This window comes from Solanum pennellii, chromosome 6 (assembly GCF_001406875.1).
Source record: "Solanum pennellii chromosome 6, SPENNV200".
NCBI classification, from domain to species: Eukaryota; Viridiplantae; Streptophyta; class Magnoliopsida; order Solanales; family Solanaceae; genus Solanum; species Solanum pennellii.
The window spans coordinates 29,921,874-29,945,207 of record NC_028642.1 but is presented as its reverse complement, the minus strand read 5'-3'; the positions used below and the strand labels follow the sequence as shown (position 1 = coordinate 29,945,207).

The window sequence follows — 23,334 nt, the reverse complement described above, 5'->3', positions numbered from 1 at the left end:
ACTTTCCAAACATATTTCTGCACAATGAGATTTATACTCTCGATTCTTATCACTTTTTATATTTTTTCACACTGACTTTCAACTTTGATATTACATTATCTGGACATTTCTATTACTTTATCCTTACCATTCAGCAAATAGACATAGTCATTTCTAATGCAATTCTCAATAAAAGTAACAAATATTTTTTCCCACCATGAGATGTTGTTAACTTCATATAACAAATGTCAGTGTAAATCAATTCTAAGGGATTAGAATTCCTTTCAACATATTTATAACAATGCTCAACATACTTAGATTCCACAAAAACTTGACATTTTTATTTATTGCACTCAAAGTTAGGTAAAACTTCTAAGTTGATCAGTTTTCCTTACAAGTTTTGTAATTGACATGCCCCAAGTGTTCATGTCACAAACATTGACTCAAGCAAGTAAGAAAAAATAAAAACATTGAGTTCGAAAAGCTCTTCGCGAGGTAGCTTTTTCCTCACTAATATTTTGTTCCTATTTCTTACAATTTTGTGTGAAACAAACATTGTTTAGATTGTCAAATGTCCTTTTCAGAAAGACATTTCCATAACTTTCAATATGATTGTTATAGTACTACCCATGAACAAAGTTTCATCGGGTTCAATAAAGACAATATAGTCCAAATGTTATTTTTGCAAAAACATAACAAATGACTATTCACCAATATTCATGTCTATGCAAATACTTTTATTATAATAGACATATCTTTTCATGAAAAATCACAACATTTTAAGTGATATTTTTTTTCCATAAAAGAACACAATTATTTTGAACAAGTATATATATAATTTGGATGTTTCATACTTGTCACACTATATACTAGTAATAGAGAAACTCAACAACCACAATATCAAATATACTCCATGAATTTTGTGGGTATAACATAATACAAAAGTATCATTGAATTACATATCTTTTGCTCCTAAGTTAAATTAGACACCAAGTCTAATCATAAGCAAATAACCCCCACATTTCAAATGTGATCTCAAAAATATTTTTCAAGTATTTGAAAATAGTTTTTCCACATATTTTAATGTTGGAAACATTATTCTACGAAAGAATTATAGTGCTGCAATTCTCTTTGACAATGTTTACACAATGTCAAAGTTCATTCCACAGAGACACAAAATCACAAATTCTGAGTCACTCGTATTTTTCCTCTATCATAAATAGACATACCACTTAGTATTTTAAATACTAACAATACGGACAAAAGAAATTGTACAATTTATTTCTATATTACATTGAAGTTTATAGAAAATCAAAAGTACAACACTGACTTATTATGTGAAGTTTTTATATTCTTCAAACCAATTGCATAGTCCAATTTATCTAGAGTATAAAACCACAAAAGTTTTTAGTCTACAAAAATCAAACACATTAACATTTCTCATGGAGTACAAAACTAAAAAAAAAAATTCTCCAAACAGAATAACACATATTCTTTATCACATAGAAATGTTTTTCCTATCAAATAGTCTTCCAACTATAACATTTTGACATACTATTTTATCCAACAAAAAATATGCATCTCTCATTTTTGCAAACTAAAGAATTTTAAAAGCAACAATATTTGCGATGTAAAATTCATTCCACAACATATGGTTTGCAAATCTTTTTCCAAAGATACACATAATAAAAAAAATAATAAATCAAAGATGATAACTCTTAGAAACTATTTTCCTCCTTAGATAATTTAATAAGAAGGTTACCTGGTAATCTTTAAACAGAATACCATAAAAATTTTCAGTTTACATTCTCATTTCGACGTTGCTAAACGAAGCAATGAATTATGGAGAAGTAATGCATTTATCTTCTACTTCGATAATCAGATTCTCTCAATCAATAGAATACAAAAAATACTAACAGTATAATAATTTCCTTAAGATTGTTGTTCATCTTGTATTCCAGACATACTTAGAACAAAACTTTGAACATCTTTGTAAGACAACAAAGTTTAAGAACATTTTCACAACTAGAAAATTAAAACTAGTAGCGAAACTATAATCAGAAACAGATTTAAAAAAAATATACGAAATATTTTTCTTAAAGAAGAATTGTTGTTAATATGTGTCTAAAGAATCTTACTGATTCGAACAAACTTTGCAGAAACACGAAGTTACCAAGTTTAATGAACCACTGAAGAACAAAAGAATAGAAGAACTTAAATTAATTCACAAATCTAAAATTTGTAAAACACGTACCAAAATCTAGAAATTTTTAATCGGAAAAAGATCAAGTCCACTGAACTCACATTGTCCCCTTAAGGAAATTATTCCCCTCCAGTATCCGAGGTTTGATTTGGAATAGACCTCCCAGGGTAAAATGATCTCAATCACCAGAGTATAGATACCGAAAACCCCCGTGTCAGCGAACCACTCAACGACAGTAAAGTACACTTAGAATACTAGATTTAGTAGTTGAAGAAAAAGTCCATGAATTCTAAATTAAAATGAGAGGAAATCCCTCAATTTATAGAAAACAAAGGGTAGTGCGAAAAGGTTCTTATTTTGCCTTACCGGAAAGGTCACAAACCTTTGGAAAAGTCACAATCTTTTAGAAAGGTCGTCACCTTTCATAAAAGTCACAACTCTTTATAAAAGTCGCAACTCTTCATTTTCCATTCACACCTTTTTAAAACCCAACACCATAGCCGTAGATTGGCTTGTGAGTGGTATTTCAAGATTGGGTTGGCGGTAGATTCAACTAGTTTGCATAGATGGATTTTAGCGGTCGTGTTAATGGACTTGGAATGGAGTTGTTGAACCAATTCAATTACAAAGTATGGAAGACATGTATGGAATCATACCTTGTGGGAGAGGATTTGTGGATGTTGTTAATGGGAATGACATAAGTCCTCCTGCTGACGGAACGGAAAATAGCAGTGAATACAAGAAGTAGAAGCAGGTTAATGGTGAAGGGGGAGTTCATTCTGAAGAGGACAATCTATTTGATCACATTATAAAGTGTAAATCAGCTCATGAAATATGGAGAATCCTTAATCGCTTGTTCAACAAGAAGAATGAAGCTCGGCTGCAGATATTGGAGAATGAATTAGCTAACACCACTCAAGATAATCTTTCTATCTCCGAGTATTTTTTAAGATTAAGAACTTATGTTCTGAGATATCTTTGTTGAATTCGGAAGAGGCTATTTATGAAGTACGAATGAGAAGAATAGTCATTTTTGGGTTTAAATCTGAATATATTCCATTTGTGACGTCGATTCAAGGATGGGCTCAACAACCATCCTTTGAGGAATTTGAAATTCGTCGTCGTCACAAGAATTACAATCCAAGCAGTTGGCTAGGGTGTTTGTCAAGGACGGAGAGGGTGATGCTCTTGTAGCTGACAAAAGAAACTTTAAAGGAAAAATAGGAGATATGCCACACTTTCGATCCTCGGGTGGTTCACGCTAACCTAGAGAGAAGGAAGAGACTTCTAAATATTACGATAAGAAGTCTCTCATAAATTATCGTTATGGTGAAGTATGAAACATAAAAGATATTGTCGAGCCAAGGAAAGCAATATGGCTAAAAAAGTTGTTGAAGAAGAAGAAGAAGACTAGAAAAACTGTTTAGTAGATGAGATTCAAGCTATGGTTTCTCTCAATCTTAGAAAAAATTGAATCGAGGATTTAGAATATAATATAGCCGATCACGTGGAGCAGTAGGAATCTGTTAATGTCGGCATGAAGCAAGAAGTTTTTTAGCATGCTCCTAGTGGTGATATGGTAGCTTCCATCGAAGAAATAGGAAAAGAAGATCCCAATCATGCAACATCTGAAACTACATGTGCTAGTGGCGACCTTTAAAAGAAAGCATTGATGGAGAGGTACTAGAAGCGGAAGTATTTGGTCAATCATCTGCAATATCAAGGTCAGTTAATGGCTTGGAGCAATTTTTGAAAGCTGATGGAGAAAGTAAAGATCAAATTGAGGAAGAAGTTCATATTAAAGTCTTGGAGTCAAAAGCTCTGAAGCTGCCAAAAAATATATCAGGGAGATGATAATAGAATATGACAGTAGAGCCTATGTTGGTATTGAGACTTCACAGGAAATCAATAGTGTTTCTCTTGATAATATAACTGTTAACAAGTTGAGAGAAAGAGGGAGTTTGAGAACTCAACAAGGAGATAATCTAGATGGATCAACTGACGGTGAAAAATCTTTATCATTTGAAGAAGGAAGAGGAATCCAGAAGAAAATACTGAGATTTTCACCAAGACGTGGCTCAAAGCGTCGTTTGAGTTCTTCCAATACAAGTGTGGGATAGTTTTCAAAAAATCACTTTAAGGTGGAGTGTGAAAAAATTTAAAGTTGATTTTTTTGGAATATGATAGATTGTTCTAGTAATATTTCTTGTAGGAAAATATCTAGGATAAAAAACATATAGATATCTAGAAGATAAAGTTTCACTAGAATTTTCTTTGTAGAAGTCTCTAGAAGAATTTGTAGATTCATCCATGAAAAAGTATAAATATGGGTGGTCTTGTACATTTGTAAGTAACCCAAAAAACCCAAATCAAATAGTCTTCTTCCATATCAAAGTTTTCTTATTCAAAATACTCTTTGTCCCTTCTAGCTTTCTCTTTTTTAGTTGAATCTTCCGATCTTAGTTAACGATCTTGGGCTAGCAGAAGATTTATCGATTATACTGTTCTTCTGCTATTCTCTACACAAGAAAGGTGATACAAACTCCAAGTACTTCCATTTTCTAATGAGAAGCAAGAGAAGAATACATAAAATTAGTGATGAACGAGATAATTAATGGATACACCGTGATGAAAATACTGCAAATTTAGCTTGTAATGACTTCAAGAATATTTTTGTCGGAGAAGAGAAGTTTGTTAATGAAGAGGTATTCATTTGTATTCCTAGAATGGGATACTGCTGATCATAACCAAATCCTTCAAACTATGCCAACTATTGATAAACTAAAGCAATTTGTATGTTCTATGAATTCAAATTTTACTTATGTGGTCATATCATGCCTAAGTATTTCTCACATTCTTGTCGGTGTATTCAGAGTTCACCTGTAGTTTCTTCAGGAAGATCAACTTACTAGAGGAACAGTGTTCATTGTTGGTGACATTGGAAACATACTTCGCAAGGGAGTCTGCAGACGTATTACCTTATTTACAGCAATGTTGTACCGTGATGTCATGGAGCTCCACCTTCTTTTCAATTTTATTAATAATCTCATGTAGCTTCATGGAATCTTATAAACGCTAAGAATCATATTAACAATAGTAGGGAGTCAAGTTCCAAAGTAAAGTTGTTATTTGCAGTTTTGATGATTTGACAAACTCATGGACCTTGTAAAGGTACCAGGTTTCTTACTTGAGTATTGAAGATGAAACAAACTTAGGGACCTTGTAAAGGTACAAGGCTCCCAATATGACGAGCCGGTTGACTGCCAGCTGGAGAAGGTACAGAAAGTAGGTGCACTCTTCCCAACGGCGTCAGAAAGTCAGACTTCTCCAACCAATGGCAAAGAGTTTAAGGAAAATGACTTGTCCGTATAAAAGTCACTTTCCTAAACATCATTTGTAGTTTTTGCAACTTGACAAAGAATTTTTCAAGAACACTTGCAAAGTCTATCAGCAAACAAACGGCAGAATTATTCAAACAACAGCAGAAATCTCTGGAGCATTTAGTGTAGTTGTTTAAGAATATATTCTCTTGGTCTTACATTGTAAACTATTCCTGAAACTATACAGGAATCAGTGGGTAGTATTGAAATTCTAAGTTGTCTAGGTGGGATAGCTTAGTGGGTAGATTTATTTCTACTTAGGCTTGTTAAGCAATAGAGATTATTGCTTGAACGTGAGATTAAAAACTTCTTCTCACATTTGTTGTAATCGTGTTTCACTTTTGCTTGTGAAGATTAGTGAAAACGATTGAAAATCCTGTGAGACATGTCGTGGTTTTACTCCCTTAAGCAAGAAGGTTTCCACGTAAAATCGTTGTGTTGTTTAAACTGTATTTACTTTCTGTTTATACTTATTAGTGTGTCAAGGGACCTGGTCCATTGACTGATAAGTGAAGGCACATATTCTATCAAGTGGTATCAGAGCGGGCACTCTCTATTTGGTTAACCCCAAGGAAGTGATATCTGTTCTAGAATGGCTGCTCCACTTAATCTAGAAGAAGGTCTGTCTTCAACAAGACCTCCTTGTTTCAATGGACATTTCTACAGTTGGTGGAAAGTTAGAATGCATGATTTCCTCATGGCTGAAGACAGTGAGCTGTGGGATGTCGTACTAGATGGACCGTTTATTCCGATGATAGAAGAAAAGGATGGAGAGAAAACCAAGTTTGTTCCAAAGCCTAGACAAAAATATGATGAAGCTAATAGAAAGAAGATAGAAAAAGGCTACAAGGCAAAAACTCTTCTTGTCTGTGGGATAGGACCTGATGAGTTCAATCGTGTCTCAACTTGTGAGTCTGCTAAAGAAATTTGGGATTGTTTAAAAACAGCTCATGAAGGAACTGAACAAGTCAAAGAATCAACGATTGATATGCTCACCTCTTTGTATGAAAACTTCAAGATGAAGGAAGGAGAAACCATTAATGACATGTTCACAAAATTGTCTTATATTACCAATGAGCTGCGAAGTCTTGGGGAACCTATCAGTATGAGCAAGCAAGTCAGGAAAGTGCTTCGAATTCTTCCAAAGTCCTGGGAAATCAAGGTTGATGCCATTACTAAAGCTAAAGATCTGAAGGTGCTGACAATCGATGCTCTCATTGGAAATCTGAAGACTCATGAGATGAATCGAAATCATGATTTGTCAAAGAAGGAAGTCAAAGAGGATAAGTCCTTGATGCTGAAATACAAATCTGATGAAGACTCCAGTGATGATGATATGGCTTATCTCATCAATAGATTTCAAAAAGTTGTGAAAAAAAACAAAGGTTTTAGAAGAGGAACAAATGGTCCTCGAAATGCTACTCAAAATGATACCTGCTACAAGTGTGGAAAAGATGGACACTTTATTAGAGAGTGTCCTCTACTCAAAACTGAAAACAAGGAATATCAAAAACCAAGAAGTGACAAAGAGAAGAGAAGGGACCTGGTACTCAGTAAAAATGATCGCAAAGTTGTTGCTGACTATGTGGTCGAAAAGGCTCTTGCTGCATGGGGAGACTCTTCAAGTGACTCAGAAGATCCTGATGAACCAAATGATGTGTCTATGGTGGTGGTTCATGAAGAGGAAACCAAATTCAATGAAATGTTTGCTTTCATGGCTCATACAGAAAATGAAGAAGAGGATGACAAGGTACCTCTTCTCGATATGAAACATGATCTGAATAATTATTCTCTTAAAAATTAAGAACATTAGCAAATGTTATGATTGATTCAGTAATTGATTTAACCTCTGAAAGAGACATTATGAATACTGAACTTGACAGTTTAACTGAAAACAAGGTTAAATTGGAGGAGAAAATGTCAAAAATGGTGTCTCTAGAGTCTGACAACACTGAACTTAAAAAACAGATGAATCAGATAACTGAAGAAGCTGAAAAGCTAAATGGAAGGTCAAATTGTTTACAAGTTGAAACTGAAGAAAAACTGAAAATCACTGAGAAAAATCTAGGATTGGCTTTAGAGAAGAGCAACAAATTAGAAAAGGATATTGTCAAACTTAAGGAAGAACTTGAAAAATCTCTTAAGTGGACAAAATCCTCTAAGTTGTTGTCAAATGCAACAAATCAGAGTAATTTCAATAAGAAAGGCCTAGGAAGCTTGAATATCACTCCTTCTTTTAACCCTCACAGCAAGTATGTATTTGTGTCTGACAATCTGCTTTGTCTTCACTGTGGTAAAAATGGTCACTTAAAGGGAGAGTGTGCTGGCTGGAGAAATTCTCATGAAAGACTCTCCAATTATACCTGAAAGGCAAAAAGTATCAAAAGAGAGACCTGGTCCTCCAAAACATGTTTCAACTGATAGATTTTCAAAGAAAAAATCTGTCTCTGCTCCAATGTCCTTTGTTAGAAAGTTTCAAAAACTGCCCTATTGGACTAGATACAATCTGATCACTCCTTTGTCTGCCTTCTGGGAACTCAAATTGAAATGGGTTCCCAAGCTAAACAAGTGATTCTTGGTGCAGGTGAGTGAGAGGAGCAGCAGTCAATGTTGGTATATGGACAGTGGATGCTCTAAACATATGACTGGTGACATCAAAAATTTCCTCTCCTCAAGACACTTCAGGGAGGAGGTGTCTCTTTTGATGATGGAAAGAAGGGGTACATTTTGGGAGTTGGTAAAGTGGGAAAGTCTCTTGAAGAATCAATTGACAATGTGTATCATGTTGATGGGTTGAAGTACAGTCTTTTGAGTGTTTCTCAAATTTGTGACAAGGGAAATGAAGTCAAGTTTACTTCTGAGAAGTGCACTGTGGTTAGTCTAACTACAAAGAAAGTGATTCTCACTGCTTTCAGAAGTAAAAACATGTATGTGGCCAACTTAGAAACGTCTCATGGAGATGATCTGACATGTCTTAATGCTCAAAATGAAAATGCTGATCTTTGGCATCGCAGGCTAGGGCATGTGAGCTCATCTTTATTGAATAAACTGATTTCTAAGGACCTGGTCCGAGGTCTGCCAAAGTTGAAGTTTGCTGAAAATAAAATATGTGAAGCTTGTGTCAACGCAAAACAAATCAGATCATCCTTTAAGCCAAAGAAGGAAGTAACCTCATTAAGAATACTGGAGTTGTTGCACATGGACTTATGTGGACCTTTGAAGGTTCAAAGCAGAAATGGCAAGAAATACATTTTGGTGATAGTTGATTATTACTCAAGATATACACGGACAAGATTCCTAAGATCAAAGGCAGAAACACCTGAAGAATTGGTGGTGTTCTTCAAAATGATTCAAACTAAATTGAATCAAGTAATTTGTGGGATTAGATCTAATCATGGAACTGAGTTTGAGAACTCAAAACTGGATCAATTTTGCATGGAGAATAGTACTAGTCATAACTTTTCTGCTCCAAGAACTCCTCAACAAAATGGGGTGGTGGAAAGAAAAAATAGAACCTTGGTGAACATTGCCAGAACCATGATTATTGAGTCAAACCTTCCTCAAAGTTTCTGGGCTGAAGCTGTCAACACAGCTTGTCATGTTACCAACAGGTGTCTGATAAGAGCTGTTTTGAATAAGACCCCCTATGAGCTGCTCAACAACAGAAAGCCTATGCCGAAATATCTTAGGGCATTTGGGTGTAGATGTTTTGTGCTGAACAATGGAAAGGATGATCGGGGAAAATTTGATCCTAGAAGTGATGAAGGAGTGTTTGTTGGATATTCTTCATCGAGTAAAGCATACAGAATATTCAACAAAAGAACTCAATGCATCGAAGAAAGCATTCATGTTGTATTTGATGAAGATGGAAACTTGAAAAGCAATGGATCAAATGATGAAGATGAAGTGATCAAACTGTTCAATTCACAGAAAATTGAAAGAAGTGAAGTTGATGCAGAACAACAGTTGAAAAATGACTATGATAATCATAATCATAGTCTACCTGAAAAGGCTGATGAAGTGGAAAAGTGTGATGAGGTACCTGATACTATTCAGAATTCCATTCAGAGTACATCAAACTCCCCAGAAAATGATGACACCCTTGATGAAGAAGAACATGCTGATCAGCTCAACCAGTCTGCTTTAAGACCAGGATGGAAACATAGTTCATCACATCCTCTTGATAATCTTATCTCTCCTTTGAAATCTGGAATTCACACTAGATCAAAAACAAGAAATCTAGTTGCATTTTCAGCATTCATATCATCTATTGAGCCCAAGAATGTGAAAGAGGCATTAAGTGATGTATATTGGATCAACTCAATGCAAGAAGAACTTCATCAGTTTGAAAGAAGCAAGGTATGGTACCTGGTTCCTCGACCTGCAGGCAGAACAGTAATAGGAACCAGATGGGTTTTCAGAAACAAGCTTGATGAAAATGGAGTGATCACTAGAAACAAATCCAGGTTGGTGGTTCAAGGATACAATCAAGAAGAAGGAATAGACTATGATGAGACTTTTGCACCTGTTGCCAGGATGGAGGCCATTAGAATTTTAATAGCTTTTGCTGCATTCATGGGGTTCAAGCTGTATCAAATGGATGTCAAAAGTGCATTTCTAAATGGAGATCTGAAAGAGGAGGTATTTGTCAAACAACCTCCTGGGTTTGAAAATGTTAAGCTACCAGATCATGTGCTCAGATTGAATAAGGCTCTGTATGGCTTGAAACAGGCTCCTAGAGCATGGTATGAAAGGTTGTCAAAGTTCCTGCTGAAGAATAGTTTCAAAAGAGGAAAAAATAGACAATACTCTGTTCTTATTAAAAAGAGAACAAGATGTGACTGGACTTCTCCTCGGATTTATTCTGCTTGTGCCTCCTCATGTAGGGCGGGCAGAAAATGATCAGAATCTTCCAGTTGTTGATCATTGTCTACTCCAAATATAAGACCTACCTAAATGTCTTTGGACTGCTTTCTCTGATTCTACTGGTTAAAGGGTCAGTCTAAGTACTATTTACTATATATTGGTGTCAACAAATTTGGTATTTCCGATAGGATGATGATGGACCTGACCAAATAATCTTGTTTGTACATGAATCTGCAGGCTTACAATAGGATTATTCGTTTGGCATTTCCCAGTTTGGCATGTAAAGCACTCACTAGTTTATTATTCGTTTTAGCACTTTTTTGTTCTTTCTACTACGCAGTTAGATTTATTTCATCTTAATTATTAGAATATATAATATATAATGTTTCTCGGCTTCCTTTTTTTTTTTTCTGAACTCACATATCAAGTACTACCTCTCAGTCCTGAGAGAAATAGCAGAAAAAATCAACAAAAACATCGATGTGTTGCCAGGAATTTGACTATACTAACAGAAAAATCACACCACCAAAAAATCCTAATTTTCCTAACATATGATTATTTCTTGAAAGTTGAAACTAACACTCCACTACTTGAACAAACACTTCTTTGGAACATATTCAATTTGCTAAAATGACTAGTGATGACGAGTACAAGAGACGGGAGGAAGGTTGCAGTGAGAAGGAAGGCGGGCAGCAACACGAACAGTATTGCAGATGCACTCATGATCCAGTGATTGGAGGGCAGCACAACACTCTGTGGTAGGAGTCGTATTAGATGTTCCTGGTAACACAAATGGGGAGCAGACGTTCAGGTTCCCAAGTGATGCCAAGCACATCTGCGGCTGACCCTGAGATTCAATTACTTGCCTTTGCAGCAATATAGTTATAAGGATACTCAAAAGCACTTGGGAAAGAACGGATTTCAGATCTGCCATAATATGATTGTTTTCAGTTTATGCAGCTGAGTTGTTTGTTCTTGTTAATTAGGATTCTGTATATATAGTACTAAGGTAAGCAAAAATGTGGAGCATACGAAGATCAACTCATCTGCATGAAGGACCTAATTCAATGTTTTGTGCAACTCAGCTTTATTGTCTTTTAGTTTGGCCTGCAATGTTTAGTTAGACCATGACATAGTATCAATTGGTCTAATATGGTTATTATGCAAGGAACACATTTTCCATAAATTTTGACCTAAATAATACAAAAAGTAAAAAGAATTAACTTAACTAGTACAAAATCATGAAAATGGTACACACGTGTTTCTCAGTTAGACGTTACTTGATATTTTGATTTGAAGTTAAAAATAGGAAACATGCATCTGTTGGGATTAGATAAAGTTAGCACAGAACTCATGACTTCATTGGAATTGCAGAAGAATCACTAAAACCTAGAGTTTACAATTTGCAAGTAATATTACTACTACTACAATTTAACAAGTGAAAGAATACAAGAAAGCGAGGATGAACAAAAAAAAAAAGATTACAACAACGATGGTTTAAGTAGTTTTAGATGGTTGAGTAGCTGGAGCTGTCGAGTATGTCATTACTGCAAAGAAAAGCTTCTCCCTCTCCAATGGACCATCTTCATGATCAATCCATCCGCTATCCTTTTCACTCTGATCAATATATCTACGTCGTCTCGGATTATTACACTTCCCTCTGGCCTTAATATCCTATCATAATATCTTCCATTTCACATCTGTTACACAATCAACAAAAGTATTTTTGAGCCTTCCATATCCAAGAAGGTAAAGAACATCATCTTGGAGATCATAGCCTCGCACCTTGAAAAAAAATTAATATTCATCACAAAAGCAAAACTACTAGGGGTAGGTAGGTATATCCAGAATTTAGACCATATGAGTTCTGAATACTGAGCGTATGTGCTGAAATGTACATCTAAGTCTGTCAATAGTACTAGTTTTTGGCGCACATAGATATAGTCGACCTAAAATCATAATGCTGCCATTTACTGGGGGAGTTAGGGGGGAAATGTGAAGGTAGCATAGTAATTACCAGCTCTAGTATGTTCTGATTAGTCCTCGTTCATAAATGGCACCAAGTGTATTGACCTTAGCCTCAACGGGAACTATATTTATCACCCAAACAGGATCATTGACAAAATTTACTGCAAAGCCACCTAGGAATGCATTCATATCTAAGATGTTTCTGTATCGCCCAGGCTAGTCAAGCTGGTTATTCACTGACTTGTAATAAGAAACACTTCTTTTCCATAGCTCTGAATCCTTCTGGAAAACTTCTTCTGTGACTCCATCTACAGTTCCCCTGCTTATCCTCGGTGGTATTGTGACTAATCGTTTAGGCCACTTTCCAACTGTCTACCGGCAACCTCTTCTTCACCTGCAACTTCTGGCAAAGGAGTTAAGCAAGTTTCAATCTTTGTATACCTGCAAATATCAAATCGACATGAAGTAATCAGTCCTAAGAGAATTCGGATTATAGGATAATACCATATGTGACGATAAATCAAAAGGAGCACGAACCAGGCTAAATCAGAATCTGACACATTGGTGGGTTTTTGTTTCTCTTTCGAAATTGATTGAACGGCTTCTGCCATATTGCGATATCATTCTTCTCAACAAACTTTTTTCCAGCAGAGTCTCTTAGCTACTTGCTCAATTTTATTTTGTTCAACATATAGTTCTTTCCCAATGTCTTCTCCAATTGACCGAGGACTCAAAAAACTTCAATTTGGTAAGTCAAGAGCCACTGTAGTTGACTTAAGCAGAATTTTATTTCAAAATCCGATTGGTTAGAAGCTTTCAACTCGACTTTGTGTTAGGATATTCTTGTAACCGTAATTCATATTCAGATCAATTCCAATACTAAAGAATTGACATTAACACCTAAGAACAATTTAAAAATCACCTCATACGACCTTACACGCAAATGAATAATTGTTTGAGCATTAGCTTAGAAATTTCTGTGGTGTCACACTTGAAGCTTGAGGATTCTTTGATTTCCCTTGAGAGAGAGAAACTTGGAGAAGACTTGAGGGTTTTGAGAGAATGAACGTATAAGGAGGGTTTGAGTCTTAGAAACGGTTATAGTTCCTCACAATAGGCTAAAAATGATGTAGTATAAAAATTAAAAGAGTAGGAAAAAACTCAATTAATTAACCCTGAGAATTAACTGTCGAAGAAGAATTACAAAGACATGGGTGAGAAAATGTTCGAATAATGTTTAAAATGAGAGCAAGTTTATTAGTGAAAAATTAAAAATTGGATATGAATCCTCGGCTTGATAAATCATCAATAAGAAGAAAATACAATGCTTACCAAGTTCAAGAACTTGAAGAGTAAGTATCTCTTCAAAATTTTGTATTTTTTAAAATTTGGTTGTATTACTTTCAATTTTTATCATTTATATCTCTCCCTTTGGTAGCAGTGGTTTTATTCATTATTGCATTTTCGTCGGGATGTGGATTATCTTTGAAAGCACTGCGACCAAAGGGACAAACAAATTATCAAAATTGAAATTAATATAGACAGATTTTAAAAAATACAAAAGATTGGAATGATACCTAGGCTACAAGCTCTTGAACTTGATTATAATTAGGCCCATCGTTTTTCCTTCTTTTTTGACAATTTATCATGCAGATCTTATATTATAACAATTATATCATCTAATTAACTCATTCAATCAAGAACTAGTGGTTTTGAATCTACTAAATCTCTCTATTTCCATTACCATTGACACCTCAAAAATATACGGACAACTTTCAGCATATAATGTCATTATTATTGATACAAGATAAGCTCAAATAAACAAAATAATTTAATGGGATAAGGCACAATAGAACTTTGTGGGATCTATAATTACAACAGAGTCAAAAGTCTACAAAAAAAACTTAGGTATATAGATTGTTGATTCATCACAAAATCAACATTTTCCTTCTTTTATCGATTGCTATATTCTGAACCAAAAATTCTCTACACATCAAAAAGACATCATCTTTTAAATTTAAATTAATCTCATAAACTAAAAAAAATTAAAAAAGAAGCTTGGGAACATGAATAATAAACCCTCAAACTTTGAGGGTATTCTAAATTCAAAAATTAGAGGTATATACAACCCTTCCTCCTACAAAATACCGATGTTAAAAATTGACAAAAAGATTCACATAAAATAATTAATTTAATGAATGCAAATATAACATGCGAAATAGAAAAAACAAAAAAAGAAATAGAAATCAATTACCAGATTAATACCTTACTTACAGTGATTCAACGCCTCAAACAAACGGAGGAATCAAAAATCAGACTGAAGACACCATAAATCGACTAATTGATGAAGTAACTTGAGATGTAATAATAGATGTGACTAGCGGCGGATATATATATATATATATACACTAGGGCATAAGAGTGCACTATGAGTGGCTCCTACTTTGTTACCAAAAAGGAGTGTTAAAGTGGTTCCTACTTTGTTACCAAAAGGAGTATTCAAGATGCCACGAAGGAATCAATTTTCTTAATAAAAAACATNAGGAATCAATTTTCTTAGTCAAAAACATTGGAGTAAATATAATCTTATATTTATATGACAAAAAATAACAAATAATATATATATATATATACATACTAGGGCATAAGAGTGCACTATGAGTGGCTCCTACTTTGTTACCAAAAAGGAGTGTTAAAGTGGTTCCTACTTTGTTACCAAAAGGAGTGTTTAAGATGCCACGAAGGAATCAATTTTCTTAGTCAAAAACATTGGAGTAAATATAATCTTATATTTATATGACAAAAAATAACAAATTATATATATATATATATACATACTAGGGCATAAGAGTGCACTATGAGTGGCTCCTACTTTGTTACCAAAAAGGAGTGTTAAAGTGGTTCCTACTTTGTTACCAAAAGGAGTGTTTAAGATGCCACGAAGGAATCAATTTTCTTAGTCAAAAACATTGGAGTAAATATAATCTTATATTTATATGACAAAAAATAACAAATAATATATATATATATATACATACTAGGGCATAAGAGTGCACTATGAGTGGCTCCTACTTTGTTACCAAAAAGGAGTGTTAAAGTGGTTCCTACTTTGTTACCAAAAGGAGTGTCTAAGATGCCACGAAGGAATCAATTTTCTTAGTCAAAAACATTGGAGTATATATAATCTTATATTTTTATGACAAAAAATAACAAATAACATATATATATATATATATATATATATATACATACTAGGGCATAATAGTGCACTATGAGTGGCTCCTACTTTGTTACCAAAAAGGAGTGTTAAAGTGGTTCCTACTTTGTTACCAAAAGGAGTGTTTAAGATGCCACGAAGGAATCAATTTTCTTAGTCAAAAACATTGGAGTAAATATAATCTTATATTTATATGACAAAAAATAACAAATAATATATATATATATATATATATATATATATATCCATTTGGCGTTGGAAAATTTAATTTGATATCCCCTAAATTACCCTCTATCCACTTATTGGCTCCAAAATATCCTTTCCATCCACCTATTGGGTCCAAAATACTCTTGTCATCCACCTTTTGGTTCAAAATTGATCACTTATTTTGCGGGTTTATATTTAAACTATTAAATATTTTTGTAAATATGTGACGCTCAACTATTTGTTATAATTTAACTTATTAGTATAATTTATGAATCAATCCACTATTCACCCATTACTAATTAAACCCCTCCAAATTAATAAACCCGTCACATTATTAATGCAACAACAGAAAAGTTACTGCCAATTGAGTGTTTTTAAAAATTTGAGGAAAAAATATCTATTGTAGTAAATTATCATATATTCAAGTGTCTAAATAAAAATTACCGGTAAACTTAAAAGTCTGACTATATTCATCTTAATTATTCTGACTATATTCATCTTAATTATTCTTACGTCTCAATTATGTAATGTTACTTCATAGGTAACTTTTATTCAAAATAATATATTAAAGGTTTTAAAACAAATCATAAATATTTATAAAATTATATTTTAAAAAAGTGCATGAATTAATTTGGGATGTATTACTTCTTTACCTTTAATCATAAATTTCTAATTCAATCTTGAAAGAGAATCATATTGAAAGTCTCCTCCTAAATAAGCGGCTCGGCCTAAATTTAATTGGGGCTTCGATTCGGACTCGAATAATTCTGAATATCATTTTCAGGAATCTATAATTTCATCGTGTTTTAGTGTTTATGGCGATTTTGATATTATAATTAGATTATTAATTGGGTGGTGTTTAGTTAGTAATGAGTGAGTAGTGCGTTGGTTTACAAATTATATTAATAAATTAAATTATAACCAATAGTTGAACGCCAAGTATTTTAAAAAATATTTAAAGAGTTTAATTTTAAAACAATTAAATAAGTGGTCAATTTTGAACCCAAAGGTGGATGACAATGGTATTTTGGAGTCAATAGGTGGATGATAAGGGTATTTTGGAACCAATAGGTGGATGACGGGTAATTTTTTACCATTTTCAATACTTAAAGGGTATTTTAGGACCTTGTCCGTTTATAATTGAACTTTTATTTTATTTTATTTTATTTTATTATTTTTCAACTCTATCACCCAGGATATGAGCTCCCTAGGTGGTAGAGGATTTGACATACACCCCTACTGATGCACAAACAACGACATTCGATAATCGAATAGGTATTGTTAATCTAGGAACAATTGTTCGAAGAAGAGGATGGCTAAAACAAGAAAGTTCCGAGTGTTTAGCTTTGAGAGAGAAATAGTAGAAAGGGGAAGAAAATTCTTATTAGGTCAATCAGTGAATGGTACTATTCCATTAGGCGAGAGTTGTGTAACTAACTGGTTTAACAATATAACTAACTATCTGAATGATAGTTTTAACCAACCTGTCAGCTCAGCAATTTGTTCATTAGTCTTGTATCAATACCCCTCGTTTAAGATCATACTTGACCTCAAGTGTGGAAAGAAGGAAACCGATGTTGAAGCTCAGTGAGATACTCCCAAGTAGCTTGAGAGGCGTCAATATCAGTCCACTTCACAAGAACCTGGCAGAGTACAACTTTGTTTCCTCTTTTCACCAACCTCCTTTCAAGAATAAGCTCCGGCAAAAGACAATACGGAATTGAAAGGTGAAACACATAAGAATGATTGAGAATTGTAGGGACCTCAACACACCTCTTCAACTGAGAAACATGAAATGTATGGTGTATCCTCACATTAGCAGGCATAAGAAACTTGTAGGCCACTGAACAAACCTTAGCTTCCACATGATAGGGCCCAAAGTACCTCGCATCTGATTTGTTGAAAGGTCTGACACTCACAGATACCTGCCTATAAGGCTGAATCTTAAAGTATACCCATTCACCAACTTGGAAACTCCTTCTAGACCTATGTTTATCAGTCATGTCCTTTATCCTTTGTTGAGCTCTACAAATGTGAAATTTGAGCAACTATAGAATAGTTTCCTTAGCAGCCAAGTACCTGTGTACCATTTTATTAGCAGTCTCACCCACTATATAAGGAAAATGTATAGGAGGTTTCTGACCATACAACACCTCGTAGGAGTACATTTGATAGAAGTCTGGTAAGTGGTATTGTACCACCATTCTTCTAACGATAAATAGGAAGACCATTCTGTAGGCTGTCTGAACAAAAACACCTCAAGTATGTTTCCAATGTTCTATACAAGACCTCTGTTTGACCATCTATTTGAGGATGGTAAGCAATGGACCTCTGCAGCTGAACCCCTTGAATTGTAAATAACTCCTGCCAGAAATCACTGAGAAAAATAGGATCTCTACACTGGTAATTGTGGTCGGCATCCTATGAAACTTAAAGACATTATCTAGGAAGCATTTAGCAACTGATTGTGCTGTATATGGATGATATAAACTCAAGAAATGTCCAAACTTGCTCAACCTATCGACCAATACTAGAATCACATATTTGCCTTGAGACTTAGGGAGCCCTTCAATAAAATCTAAGCAGATGTCAGTCCATATTCCTTCAGGAACTGGTAATGGTTGTAATAAGTCAGGATAAGCAGAGATGTCATACTTATACATTTGACAAATGTCACACCTACTAATGTAATCCCTGGTATCGGAAATGAGGGATTTCCAGTAAAATAATGATTGCATCCTCTTGATTGTAACATCCATTCCAGAATGAAATCCTGTGTAGAATCATGCCATAACTTGATGATGTTCTTTCTCAACAAAGAATCATTACCCAATACTAATCTCTTTTTCCATCTAAACAGATCATTAGTCCAAGTAATAGACTTATAAGGAAGTTCTTGCAACTTAGCAATCAACTCTTGCAAATTAGCATTTACGGACGAGGTGCTCTTAATCTCTTCATACAGCGAGTCATTAGGAGTTACCAGGAAATGGCCAGCAATTTAGCATCAGTTTTTCTTGATAAAGCATCAGCAACCTTATTCTCAACCCCTTTTTGTGTATTCAATAGAGAAGTCAAATGTCATTAGCTTAGAGATCCCAGCTACTTGAAAATCAGTATGAATATTCTGCTCTAGCGATAACTTCAATGCCTTCTGATCAATTTTGACGATAAATGGTCTACCTAAAAGGTAGTGAGACCATTTAGTCACCGCAAAAATGAGAACTAACAGTTCTCTATCATAAACGGGCATAGCTTGATGTTTTGAGGCTAATGATTTACTAATGTAGGCAATTGGATGTCCCTGTTGCATCAATACAACTCCAGTTCCTTTTCCACTAGCATCAGTCTCCACCAAGAAGGTCTTACAGTAGTCAGGCATAGCCAAAACAAGTGCAGAGATCAATGTTTGTTTCATCGGTCCAAAGCCAAAGTTGCCTTTTCCTTCCATAAAAATGCATCCTTTTTCAACAATTCATGTAGATGTTTACTGATAGAACCAAATCCCTTTATAAACCTTCGATAATACCTAGCCAAACTCCAAAAATCCTCTCAATTGCTTAAGATTAGTAGGGATGGGCCATGTTGACACCCAATTTTGGCCTAACATTTTAAAAATATTCGTAATTTTAAAGTTTATTTATTTAACAGTTCAAAGATATTTTTTTTAATTTTTGAATAAGTTTATCGATAAGTATCCTTATTTATTAGTACATAGAATTTCTTATTATTTAATTTTAAAATTGCGTCTTTACATGTTGTAAGTCACGTTCATTAAGTTCTTTCTTTAATATTACGGATAAAATTTGCACCGATAATTTTGGATCGCAATTCTAAGCCCACATATTTGGGCCCATTACATTTTTTCTATTAAGTTTAGATAAGGTCAAAAGGGGCGCGGGGGGTGGATTAAAAATTAGGGTGAGGAGTTTTCATTTTTGATTCACAAAAGTTTACACTATTCAATTATTTTCCGGCCACCACCCTCGCCGAAAATATTTTCCGGCGAAACCCAACCCCCCCCATTTTTTTTCTTCATCTCCTCTCCCTCCTTGCTATCACGAGCAGCCACCCAACCCACCTTTCAACCACCAAAAGCCACCAGAAACAAGTCAACACATACAGAACAACGCACCAAATCCACACAAACGAATAATATCTCTCTGTTTCCAACTCTCTCTAGAGGTTTCATCATGAAAAGGACCAAATCAAAGGCAGAAGCTGAAACCGAACTTGGTGTAAGGAAGAAGGTTATTTAGAGTAAGAAGGCGAAAAACGCTGCTAAGGATCCAAACAAACCATCTCTCAACCTCCGTTCCTTAGCCTTTTCCGACGAAAACTAACCTGAAACCACCAGAATCACCAGATAAACAACCAAAAATGACCTTCAACCATCGTTCCTCCACCACCCAAACAAATCTCCAACCCCCACAGCCAACAGAACCAAAACCTCATTAGTTTTTCTTTTGTTTCTTTCACCAGTCAATCTCAACAACTCCCACCATTGGAACCCGACCAAAAACCCACCAGAAATGACCCTCCATTTTCCTTCTCCTCACTGCCAGTCCCATCCTATTTTCCCTTTACAATTTTATTTCTTGTCTTGCAAATTGCAGGTAACGTATTTTCATTCAAATTATCTCCGACCTCTATTCATCACTTTCGACATCTCAGGCGTAGAAGAGAGAAACACCAGACCATCAGCTGCGACATTCAAACAACATCAAAACCACAACCCCAACAACCCAGAATAGGAAGTGACTGTTGAATCCATCCCATTTTTTGGTCAACTTTAGCTATTCAATTGGTACAAGCAATTGTTAAAAAGGAATAGTAATTGGAGTTGAAAAGAAAAGATTTGGTAGTTGGCAAATTGGTAAGATTTGCAACCATTTTTTACTTTGCTATATTTACCTATGTCATTAGTGACATAAGCATGGTTTTATCCTTCTATAAATAGAGCATTCTTGCTCATTTGTAGAACACACCAAGTTAGAGAGAAAAACCATTTTGAGAGCAAAGTGAGGTATTCCATAGACTATACAAGAAAATAGTCTGTGAAGAAAAATAGAGTGTGAGCGATATTTTAGTAAGACGGAAACCAAAAGAGTGTTGTTCCTTTTGAGTGTGTAGTAGTCACTTTGAGTATTGTATTCGTGACTACACAGTGTAAAATTCCTTACTATAGTAATATCAATTGCTCCTCTTAGTCCGTGGTTTTTTCCCTTATTCAGAAGGGTTTCCACGTAAAATTCTTGGTGTCGTTATTTTCCCATTTTATTTCCATTACTTTTACCATATATATTTTTGTGCTTGTCCGCGTTTTCCCAACAAACTGGTATCAGAGCCAAGGTTTTATCTGAGTATGCTCTGTGGTTGCAGCACAGTCTGAACTTCCACATCAGAAAAGATTTACTTTGATTTGCGATAACTATATTTTTTGGGGAAAACAATGGAAGCCAACACAAGTAGAATGGTTACTTTGAATGGTGTTAATTATGCCATTTGGAAGGGGAAAATGGAAGATCTGCTTTATGTTAAGAATTTTTACAAACCAGTATTTACCACTGTAAAGCCTGATAATAAAACACATGAAGAGTGGAATCTGTTGCATAGACAGGTCTGTGGATTCATTAGGCAATGGGTCGACGATAATGTGTTGAACCATATTTCTGGGGAAACACATGCTCGAACCCTATGGGAGCATCTTGAAAGTTTGTATGCTCGAAAGACTGGCAACAACAAAATGTTCTTAATAAAGCAGATGTTGAGTTTGAAGTATCATGATGGTTCTCCGATGACAGACCATCTGAATAATTTTCAGGGGATAATGAACCAATTATCTGCTATGGGCATCAAATTTGATGAAGAAATTCAAGGCTTGCTTCTACTTGGTTCCCTACCAGATTCATGGGAAACATTTAGAACGTCATTGTCAAATTCTGCTCCGGATGGTGTGATCTCTATGGATTCCGCCAAGAGTAGTGTCTTGAACGAAGAGATGAGAAGAAAAACTCAAGGTTCCTCTTCGTCGGATGTCCTGATAACTGGCCCCAGGGGGAGAAATAAAACTCGTGGTTCTCAGCATAGAGAACAAAATAGGAGCAAATCCAAAGGCAGACTTAAGGATATTGAGTGCTATCATTGTGGCATGAAAGGGCACACAAAGAAGTTCTGCAGGAAGTTGAAGAGGGAGAACAAAAACAAAGAGGAAACTAAAGAAGATGGCAATGAAAATTGCCTAGCCACCGTCACCACCGAAGATCTTGTTACCGTTCTTGATGCAAACATGATAAATATTGCTTGTGATGAGTCAAGCTGGGTTGTGGACACTGGTGCCGCATCTCATGTGACATCAAGGAAGGATTTTTTCTCTTCCTACACTCCTGGTGATTTTGGAACCTTGAGTATGGGTAATGAGACTGTTTCTAGGGTGGTTGGTATTGGTACAATTTGTTTGGAAACTAGTGTTGGAACTAAACTAGTTTTGAACAATGTGAAACAAGCTCCTGATGTTCGTCTGCACCTAATTTCTCTTGGTGTTATAGATGATGAAGGATATGTTAGTACCAACGGTGATGGAAAATGGAAGCTCATTAAGGGTTCCTTGGTTGTGGCTCGTGGTAACAAACGTCGTGGTCTATACTGGACTACGGCCTCTGCTTGTGTTGATATGGTGAATGCGGTTGAGAGCGATAGCTCTTCAACATTATGGCACAAGAGGCTTAGCCACATTAGCGAGAAAGGACTTAATGTTCTAGCCAAGAAGAAATTATTGTCAAATTTCCAAAGTGCTAAATTAGAAAAATGTGAGCACTGCTTGGCTGGTAAACAAAATAGAGTTTCCTTTAAGTCCTACCCTCCTTCGAGAAAGACAGAGTTGCTTGAGTTAGTGCACTCTGATTTATGTGGTCCAATGAAGACAAAGACATTGGGTGGTGCACTTTACTTTGTCACTTTCATTGATGATTGCTCGAGAAAACTTTGGGTCTATGTCTTGAAGACTAAAGACCAAGTGTTAGGTGTCTTTAAGCAGTTTCAGGCTTCAGTTGAAAGAGAAACTGGAAAGAAAGTGAAATGTATTCGTACTGATAATGGTGGTGAATATTGTGGACCATTTGACGAATACTGCAAGCATCAAGGTATTAGACACCAGAAGACTCCTCCCAAGACTCCTCAGCTTAATGGTTTGGCTGAGAGGATGAACAGGACCTTGATGGAAAGAGTTAGATGTTTGCTTTCTGAAGCAAAGTTGCCAAACTCATTTTGGGGTGAGGCTTTATTGACCGCTGCACATGTTATTAATCTATCTCCTGCTGTTGCTTTGCAAAGTGATGTACCAAATAGTGTTTGGTATGGAAAGGATGTTTCCTATGACCATTTGAGAGTATTTGGTTGCAAAGCTTTTGTACATGTGCCGAAAGATGAGAGGTCAAAGTTAGATGCCAAGACAAGGCAATGCATCTTCATTGGATATGGCCTAGATGAATTTGGTTACAGGCTATATGATCCAA

The 23,334-nt window shown here is 35.1% G+C and overlaps 1 protein-coding gene and 1 long non-coding RNA gene across 3 annotated transcripts; both read right to left on the bottom strand.

Moving 5' to 3' along the window:
- Positions 1–10,822: 10,822 nt before the first annotated feature.
- Positions 10,823–11,373, bottom strand: LOC107022978 (stamen-specific protein FIL1-like). The gene has a single exon (XM_015223534.2). It carries the CDS (start codon positions 11,360–11,362, stop codon positions 11,063–11,065), a length of 300 nt encoding a protein of 99 aa, XP_015079020.1. The 5' UTR covers positions 11,363–11,373; the 3' UTR covers positions 10,823–11,062.
- A 394-nt stretch (positions 11,374–11,767) lies between these two features.
- On the bottom strand, positions 11,768–14,781 carry LOC107023464. 2 transcript variants are annotated; one of them, XR_003578923.1, is made up of 4 exons: positions 14,662–14,781; positions 12,934–13,890; positions 12,446–12,837; positions 11,768–12,128 (listed from the first exon to the last, which is right to left on the bottom strand). It is a non-coding gene; the product is annotated as an uncharacterized LOC107023464 (long non-coding RNA). The 2 variants fall into 2 exon arrangements; XR_001457207.1 differs by having other exon boundaries at positions 12,934–14,769.
- Positions 14,782–23,334: the final 8,553 nt, after the last annotated feature.